This window comes from Taudactylus pleione, unplaced genomic scaffold, assembly GCF_031769625.1.
Source record: "Taudactylus pleione unplaced genomic scaffold, aTauple2 ptg000370l, whole genome shotgun sequence".
NCBI classification, from domain to species: domain Eukaryota; kingdom Metazoa; phylum Chordata; class Amphibia; order Anura; family Myobatrachidae; genus Taudactylus; species Taudactylus pleione.
The window spans coordinates 11,723,391-11,733,460 of record NW_028284771.1 but is presented as its reverse complement, the minus strand read 5'-3'; the positions used below and the strand labels follow the sequence as shown (position 1 = coordinate 11,733,460).

General features: G+C 41.9%; 1 protein-coding gene across 1 annotated transcript; it reads right to left on the bottom strand.

The window, feature by feature from the left end:
- Nucleotides 1–3,662: 3,662 nt before the first annotated feature.
- On the bottom strand, nt 3,663–10,070 carry CETN3 (centrin 3). Its single transcript, XM_088444644.1, has 5 exons — nt 9,929–10,070; nt 7,614–7,749; nt 6,449–6,563; nt 5,320–5,511; nt 3,663–3,917 (listed from the first exon to the last, which is right to left on the bottom strand). Exons 1-5 carry the CDS (start codon nt 9,946–9,948, stop codon nt 3,874–3,876), a joined length of 507 nt encoding a protein of 168 aa, XP_088300770.1. The 5' UTR covers nt 9,949–10,070; the 3' UTR covers nt 3,663–3,873.

The following is a 10,070-nucleotide window of genomic DNA, read 5'->3' as shown; positions in this document are numbered from 1 at the left end:
AAATAGGAAAAAGCGGTATAACCTCATTTTCGGGGTTTTTACTGCATTCCCCATATATATACAAAGCACTGGAATGCATCTCTTCGTCCTGATGGGTAACACCACCTTCAGGTGGCCTTACCCAATAAAAGGGGTACGCTCCCATGAATCCCCACGGCCTGTGGCCTTCTGCACATGCTCATAAGAACGAACGCCAGAGGGACTTCTGGGTGTTAAACCCGGAAGTCTCTCTGCCCGGCAGCATCACAAAGGACAGTCTCTCTGCCCGGTAGCATCGCAAAGGGAGAGCTGTATTCTTGGTACATACTACGGTAATGAACCACAGTATGTACCTGAAGACAGACGGGATGTACCGCATCACTAATGCGGTGCTTAGTACATCCCGCCCAGCTTTTTCATTGAAAATGACGCCTTATTTGGCTTATTTCTTTAGATAAAATGGAACACGCCCTGGCAGTCATTGCTATGCTGGCACTTGTAGTACTACAAACCAGCATACTGACAAACTAAAGCGGCTAGAGCATGCTTGAATCCAGATAATGCACCACAAAAAAAAAAACTTTAATTAAGCTTTGTTATTTTTATATTTATTTTTTTATTACCCCACACCCCAGCTCCAGGTATGACATATGAGCCTTAAGCTGGGCATCCACTATACAATTTTCTGTCAGATATCTGTCCAATCTGGCTGGTTGGAAAGAAAACCTGGTAATGTATGGGAGCAAATGACAATCGTCCATTTGCTCACAAACACTGGAAAATAGACAAAAATGGTCGTTCAGACAAATTGGTTAAAACGCATAAATTTAACCAATTTTTGTCCTTTTTTCAGTGTTTAAAACCATATGATCGACTGTCATTTGCTCCCATACATTACCAGGTTTTCATTCCAACCAGCCAGATTGGACAGATATCTGACAGAAAATTGTATAGTGGATGCCCAGCTTTAGTACTCTCCGCACAGGTTCTACAAGATAGACCTGCATTTTATTTTGTTCTTTTGCAGGCTCAATCACCCTAGGTCAGAGGTGCTCAGGTCGTCAGGACCCCAAACAGTGCATGTTTTCAAGGTCTCCTCACAGAATCACAAGAGAAATAATTAGCTCCACCAGTGGAACTTTTAAAATGTGTCAATGAGTAATGAATATACCTGTTTGCAGGGTGACCTGGAAAACATGAACTGCGTGGGGTCCTGAGTACCGAGTTTGAGAACCTCTGCCCTAGGAAACAGAGCCAAGTGCCTAGGGCTGTTTAGCACTATGACAGTAGAATCCGCACATTGCCAATTTCCCTGCTATAATTAGTGTTCACGCTAGGCTGCGCCCTGCTAAAACAGCCTGGCCGCTGACATTCTGCTGCTGCATGAATAGATGCCGTACGCATACGAACGGCATCTATTCTCATTTAAGGACAGCAAGTTCCCGTGCTTTTTGGCTGTACTGATTATACAGATGCCTGACTAGGCTGGCAACACTAGAACTAATTTAACTTTCTAATAGGTGGGGTGGGACCATAGTTTTGTTTTCCCAGCCCGTGCAAAGTCCGCTCTGATGATAATCAGTGTTACATATCTTGCACCTTGGGGGAATAAGCAGCAAATGATACATATACAAAGAGGCTGCTCCCACAGTACATGGCTAGTCAGGTGCATGAACACACACTTACTGTACATGGGCTATGCTAGGGGCCCCCTTCCCTCCCTGTAGCTGCTCTCTTTTTTTGCATATAAGTTATGATCAGCCATACATAACAGCAGGCCTTACACCAAAATACTGCACGTTAATGAAAAGGGCATTTTGTGCTTAAAATTTGGACATCTGTTCAACTATATATGAGTCTTTCAAATTGGATATCATAATACATAAAAACTTTGCTGCAATGGATAAAGTAACATGTTCCTTGTATAAAAGTCCTGTATTTTTTTTCCTCTGCTTGCAACAAAATTAAGGCATTGGCGTGAGTGACTAAAATACAATACGACTACATAGCGATTAGTCCCAATTAAATACGTTGGTATATGCTCCAGCAGTCTGGTGCCTGGTACATGCTGGGTTCAGTATATGTCAAAGAAGCCTGGTAGTCCACTACAGGATCTTATGATACAAGCCTGTAACCTAGGATTTATGGAACTCTCCAGATGTGGTACCTGCAGAGGGATAATGCTGAGGGTCTGTCCTGATTCATTATATACAGGAAAACTCACATACTTTAAAATAATAATAAACCATCTTTTGGAGGGATATCTGACAATCTATAATCTATAAACCTAGTCCCATAAATTATGTTCAAAACGGCAGCCTCTTCAAGTAGGGATTTAAATAATGGGCCTGATTCACTACAGATCGCAACTACAATAGCGATTACGCGCGCAGTTCAACTGCAATAGTATACTAATCCATTGCGATCGCTAAGCCGCCGCAGCACACCATAAGGATGCCCACTTTACCTTACACACATCCGTAATGTTTAGCAAGACTGCTAAGCCATTGGTACAATGGAGTACAATCGCAGCCTCACGCACATTTGCACAAGCTCTGACCTTACTCAGGAATTGCTAACTTCATTGCACGCTATGAGGCATCAGGCTGTGTAGGATATCGCAGTGGCTAATTTATGCATGCCCCTGCAATGGTGTTCAAACGCACTGGCACGCCTGCGTTTCCTCGACCACCCCTCCGTCACCACCCACAAACGGCACTGTCTGTCAATCACTCTGCGATGGGTCTGCGTAGTCACTGCAATCACAGTCCCGATTGCAGTGGCCGGCTCGCGCACTGCGATGCAAATGCAACAATCGGCCGATTGCTTGGAGAAGGCCATATTTTATACTTCATGAGAGACTTACCATACAGGAACAGTTTTAAATCCAGTTAGCATACACATAGCCTTTTTGCAGTAACCTTACAGGAAAGGGGACGTACAAAAACAATGTTTACAAGTTTAGCTTTTCTGTGTTGTCTATTTTTTTGTTTTAAAAGAACATCTTTGCAAATTATTTTATTTATACATTGAGCATTGTGACTTTCTTCATCATATAAAACTCAGTTTAACAACGTTCTGTGTTTGTATTCTTAACAAATCCATATTTCAGATAATATTGCTAGTTATGTACACTACATAAATAGATACAGGGAAATGTTTGGTGTACAATAACTAACTTAATTTGGGTTTGTACAATAGGTAACTTCAAGGAACAACCAAAAACTTCCTCATAGTACCATTACCATTGTTAGCTCTTAACTTTCATACTGACCTGGTGGTATTGTCTTGGGTGAGTCTTGCTATGACATATGGTAACACATTTTGCAAAAGTAGTGGCAGAGGGATCTGTAGGATACCTCCCCAACACTCAACACTATCAATCCCTTCACTACTTACACACCGCAGTGGCCAGCCAGTTCCTGCAAGTGTATTTTAACACATTTTGTCAACAGCATAATTTTTTTATTGCCGTGAATAGCAATATGTTGATATTCATGTATATGTTGGGTGCTTTTTACGAAGAGATCCATGATCGTATTTGTGATCCATTTTACTGAGTGATATAATAATATATTAAAGCTATTATTTATAAAATCGACGTTTATAAGGTCACTTTACATCAAATTTAATTGTGAATACTCTAACTCAAAATAACAAACGAATACCAAAATTACAAACAATTAAAATTTACAAAGAACTTTACTACTTAATTACACAGCTGCATAAGAAAAAATATTTTACAAATAAAATTATACACAAAATTGAGAAGATTCCTATGTAACGTGCTACAAAACACTGACTTTAGCATGGATCTTGGTCCTTAATGAGAACAGTACAGATCCCTCCTGCTGTGTGAAAGTTTCACATGCAGAGACAGATTGCACTTCCTGGTTAGATGTCTTCCGTCATTATGGAAATAAATTCTTCTTGATTTACTGGATAGAGGGAAAAAAATATATATATATGAAAGTTGTTAAAACGTAATTATCTTGGCATCTCATTTGGTAAAAAGTGTAATAATATCTCCTGCCCTTCTCATTGGCTAATGGAAAAAGGGAACATCTATGACGTTTTCAGTATAGAACATAGGGCCTGATTCAGTACGGATCACAACTGCACAATCCTTAACCTTGGTGCAAGAGATCCATCTGCAATCAGTCTACTATTCCATCTACACGCTTCCAGAATTATTACCCTACATGCAATCGTCTGCCGTCCTGTTACCCCCACTAAGCTGCAAGTGGAGAAGCGCACAACCCCAAATCGCCCATAGGTGATCCAAGGTTTGTATGTACGGCTTCGGAGCATCCCGGGTGCAAAAAATAAAATTCAGAAGATCCGTCCGCAAAACAGACTTGCATGCAACTGCGAATCAGCCGCTAAATGGGCAAAGTCATTCAGCGCTCTGCTCAGGCAGATCAAGTCTCCTATAAAATAAAAGCAGGTGACAACATATACTGAGCATGACCATGCCCCTAATTAAATTATGCCCATCACTTGACACCGCACCAAACCAAAAACCTGTCACATTATAAGAGGATTAACAGACACGAGAGAGTCTGACAGATGGGCTTCCACAGGAGATAACGTTTGTGTGATAAAGGTATTAAAACATAAAAAAAGCAGCCTTTTAGTTCATGTAAAATGTAAAGCTCTGCATAAAAGAACACACATTGTTGGGTTACATACACATGGAATGTTGTTAAGCTGTAGGCGGTATGTTGCCCTGTGCTGGATTAATGAGGTCTTCAAAATAGTGATCACTCTATGAAATGGGTGTCACTTATGTGCATAGGAGAAATACAGGTCATCCCTACATTGATGAAAAAGGCGACGTAGTGTTCATACTAGCTTCATTTAGCGGGGCACCGCGCCAAGCCCGTTTTTAAAAAGGAAAAACGCACCCTGTTAGCAGCGCCATGCTAGAACAGCATTCCCTGAGCCTTCCCCACCTGCGGGCCACAGTGTCCAGAGGGTGGGAAATGCTGCGGTGAGCAAACACCACCAGGGGTGATTAGATGCCGCACGCATGCAAGTGTGATTAATTGGAGTGCGTACGCCTAAGGAGCACGCATAGACTTCCTGCCAGTTCCTCCAGCACCCTGCCCTTCCCACAGCCTAGCGGGAACACTATATCCTTTTAATTGAAAACTAGGTAGCCCCTGAAATAAGCGACAGAGCATCTTCACTGCCATCATCAAAAACTCTTCTCAAAATGAATGATAATTACAGACAGGATCTTTCATCAATATACTAAATTACAACTACTCACACACTGAAAACCTTACAGTATATTCCATTTTTGCAGCATGTTGTGTAGACCCCACATGAACTTACTCTCTCCATCACCATCTTTGTCAAACTCCTCAATCATAGCTCTCAGTTCTTCATCGGTCATGTTTTCACCAAGTTCCCGAGCAACTCGACGGAGATTCCTCAAGCTTATTTTGCCCGAGTCATCATCATCAAACAGTTTAAAGGCCTTGAGCATCTCTTCTTGAGGATCACGGTCCAATATCAAATCGGTCACTAAATTAAAATGTAAAAAAAAATGCATAGTCTGTTTTGACTTTAAAACACATTGCTAATCCTGATACAAGTGGGAGTTTGTTAAGTAGGTGATTTTAACATCTAGTTGTTATATGGATTCCTATTATTATAGCACCACAAGCATTGTCACACTTCTGGATTAGAATTAGGACCACATCTAATGACAGAACCACCTTCTTGTTTCACGTAAAATAAGTTTCTTATCATCAAGTTCTTTATGAGGAGTGCATTTGGGGAATTATTGTTGAGGTATTTCATATATATTTTGTGTGCTTCCCATCCTAGAAAACAATTACAACATATATACATATGCAAATGGCTGTGCTTTATTTCCCAACAGCAGCACGCCTCCCAGCGTCTCTGCATGCCTGATCTACTTCCCACCGGCATCAAAACCTCATCACAAATCCACGGCTCTATCACTCCAGAAGTGTAAACAGTAACATCGCTCACAGAGACACTGCTCTCGGAAAAAAGCAACCACATCACTGCCTCACTGACAGAAATATTAAAAATCTCCAAGAGTACACATTTCTGACAGAAAAATTTCAACTTACGCGGATATGTAGTAAAAAGCTTATTCATTAAAAATAATTCAAAGTAAACAGCTTATTATGAACTATGTTTTCCTCCTTTTCTGTATCGGTTTCACCCTACATCATCTCCACATAGAACAATTTTGCCACAACAGGGGCCATTTTATAAGATAGATATACCACTCTTGGGTGTGCATTTGCGCTCTGATACATGCACGCCCTGGGTGGAGTTATTAGAAATAGCAGCTCTTCTAAAAGCCATAAACCGTAATAAGTACTTAATAAACTAGGTTTGTGAACTAAGGGAATAATTATTTTATAGTGGGTGGGTTACCATAAAACTGTAACAATAGGTAATAACATAAGATAGGGGCACTTACCAACTTCATTAAAGTGATCAAAACTAATTTTCCCTGTTGCTTCACTATCATAATCTTTTAGGATTTTAAGAACATCTGCTTTCTTTACATCAAACCCCAAAGCTCTCATGGCCACCTGCAAAAAGAAAAAGCCAACATATCCACAGGGAAAAGGTCAAAAAAATACATAATTTCCATATATTTTTTAGGCAATTTTTCCTTTATATAAGGCAGTATTTTAGTGTAACTGGACCTTAAATTACTTTGGGGTAACAATGCAGTATTTGAGCACAGGAAATAAAGCACAAATAAAGACAGAACGTAATGTACAGTATGTAAGCCTTCTGCTCTCTGACACAAGCCGGGCTCATTCCATCTGAACGGCTCATATAAGAAACACTAACTTGTACAGTTAATAGAGAGTCATAGAGGTAACAGTTCAGCTTTTATTCTGACTCTGAACGCCACCCACAACATTTGTCATTTTAGGTGGAGCTGACTTTTAAGGATCACTGTCCTGATCTTTTCTTTATATGGAGCACCAGGTTTCCGCACCGCCCTACGGGGGTAATAAAGTAATTGTACAACATAACAAAGAATAACTATTAACAAAATAACATAAATGCGGCGATATGGGGAAAAGAGGAAGGGTAGAGAAGCTCATTTAGGGGTCTATTTATCAAGCAGTGAAAAGTGTGGAGACGTGGACCAGTGGAGAAGTTGCCCATAGCAACCAATCAGCTCCTACTTATTTTATAGACTATACTTGATAAATGCTACTTGAAAGCTGATTGGTTGCTATCGGCAACTTCTCCACACTTTTCACTGCTTGAAAAAATAGACCCCTAAGACCAGGGATCGCAATTAATGACATTTTACTAAGGGGGTGGGGAGGTAGGAAATAAATCTGTATTCAATGATCCCGTACCCAACAAGTGAGCGACATACAGGTTCAGTGTCGCTGGCGGGAGACAGGGGAACTACAGCACAATGGTGACATGGATCATTCTAGGAGTAGAGAAAGAGGGTCCTGCTCGTGACAGCTTAGTCTACTGCATATATTTGTAGAAGCTTGTACCCCACATCTAGTATAATTTCTGCATCTGTGAGTGGATGTTAGTAGGTTCTCGTTGTTGTGACAAAGTGATAAATTAAGTTAAAAATAGCAAGTAAGGGAGCAACTTACCTTTAATTCATGGTAATCTATGGCTTTGTCTTTGTCTGTATCAAACAGATCAAATGCATCTTTAATTTCTTGCTTCTGTTCCTCGGTCAGCTCTCTTCTCTTCTTCTTTTTTGTTTTATCAACTGCTAAATCTGGTCTACAAGAGAAGAGGGCAAACATAGAATCAATATAGTGGCGAACTAAGGGGCATGATTCAGTACAGATAGCAACTGCGATTACAATAGCGATCACGCACGCAGTCTCACTGTGATAATATGGTAATCCTCTGCGATCGCTATGCCGCTATCCCCCAATACACAAGACCTTTTCTGCTTACACCCACCCTTACTTCACAGCAGTGGATTAAATGCCCAGCACAGTGGTGCACTTCGGCCTAGGAACAGAATGCTGGATAACCGGCAGACTGTTACTCATAAAGATCCGTTCCTTCCCTCAGGCACTCACAACAGACCAATGCAGATAGATGGAGGTAGTGACACACTGTAGAGGACAGGCATTTAAAAACTGCATGGCCAAGACATTTTATTTTGTATAACAGCTAAAAGCTTTTATCTCCCTCACTGCACCAGGAAACAAGATACACAAGACACAAAAAAGTGTCGTGAGGGAGGAGTTTTAATGTAAGTTTTAGGTTATATTACACTTGCAATGGGTGGAGGTGAGTTACCTTAATGTATGGATGGATGTAGGCGGCTTTCTTGTTGATAGTGTAGAGCACTATTGCGCAGACTCCATTCTTAAAGTACCTCCAAGGAGGCTTCATTCCCTGATCCAAGATGGCCACCAAAGTCAGTACTGAGCATGCACGGTGCCATTTTGCAAAAGTGCAAAAGTGACACAGAAAGAGGCGGACATCACCCATTCATCTTCATCAGAGAACTGAGATATTACCCAGCATTACCGCTGTTCCACCCTGCATCCAATATACTCACCAGCCATTCCGCTCAAGCTCCACTCCATCTTAACCAGTGTATCAGAGAGAATATGGCTGTACAACACTTATCACCAAATAATCCATTCATCTCACCCAGAGTCATCAACAGAGGCGGTTGCGTCTTTTCCCACAGTTCTGTCTGTGTCTTTAAGCAAATGCCGCTACAAAAATGTTTCCTGGTGAAGATTAGTGCAGCGGAATATACAAGGAGTGAGACGCACGGTGAGCATCCATAGATGTACAAATACTGATGGTCGGTGCAGTTTCTCAGTTCGAGTATGGCCTCCTATGTGACCTGCTCAGCATCTTTGTATGCAACAGTCATACCTCCAACCTCCCATAAGATGCCACATTTCCGTCAGTCTTTTTATTCACCTCCCAGTTTCCATCTAGGAAAGCCCCTTACATTTCTACTACCATGCCTCCAAATCTGTACTGCGACTCTGTACATACAAACTCAGGAGGCATGACAAACAACAGATAATCTGTATTTTATAGGCAAATACCAATAAGAAAATTAAACAGATGACGGTGAGGAGAGAAATGGAGTAAGAGGGGGAAGAGAACAGGAGAAAAAGAGGGGGGGAGGGGGGGTTCAAAAGAGAGGAGAAGAGAGAAATCAGCCAGGCAGCGCAGGGGACAATCATTGGGGCTCCTAAACTCATCTAAGGGGGTATAGCATGCGCTTCAGGGGTTTTGAAACTTGAATAATCTGACGGCTATCAGTTAGTAGTTTCATGGGGATGCGGTCATAATTCCGGGCGCGGGGATTCCCTGGCTCAGAATGCTGGTGCCGGAATCCCGACACCTGTCAGAATCCAGCATTCTGACTGCCGTAATCCCGAAAATAAGTAGGGGGGTTAGGTGGAGGGTTAGGGGTTAGGTTAGGGGGAGAGTTAGGTTTAGGGTGCGGAGAGGGTTATGATACATACCGACAGGTGTTGGTATCCTAACCCTGTCGGGATGCCGGCGTCGGGATTCTGATTGTACACAACCCGTTTCATAACACCTGGAGAGTCACGGGCAGTCCAGACCTGACACAGGGAAAGCCATAGTGCACTCACTATGATCCCATCATGCGTGTATAATAATAAAATATATCTATTTCAAAATAGTAATTTTCTTAAAAAAATCCCTCAATAAATAAAACACAGTAACAATTGTGTAATTTACCCTGAATAAGAGGGCATGTGGTGTACAGGGGGATAATGATGGTAACATAGGCACAAATAGGATGAAATGTCACAGACAGAGTGGTGACCCCTAGCGGACAGCTATGGAGCTATTGCTGTGATGGGCACACAAATTGCCATGTGTACACAGCCCGGCCACTCACACTGCCCAGTCAATGCCCTCTGCTCATACACCCGGCCACACTCACCTCACAGCAGGAAGGTTCATGTTGCGCCGGTTCTACCCGTCACTAGATGAGACTCATCCGGAATAACGCACAGGCCTATGGCCCGCCCAGTACACTGTATAATCAGTAAGTGATTGGCGGAGATCTCGTCACTTCCCCTTAG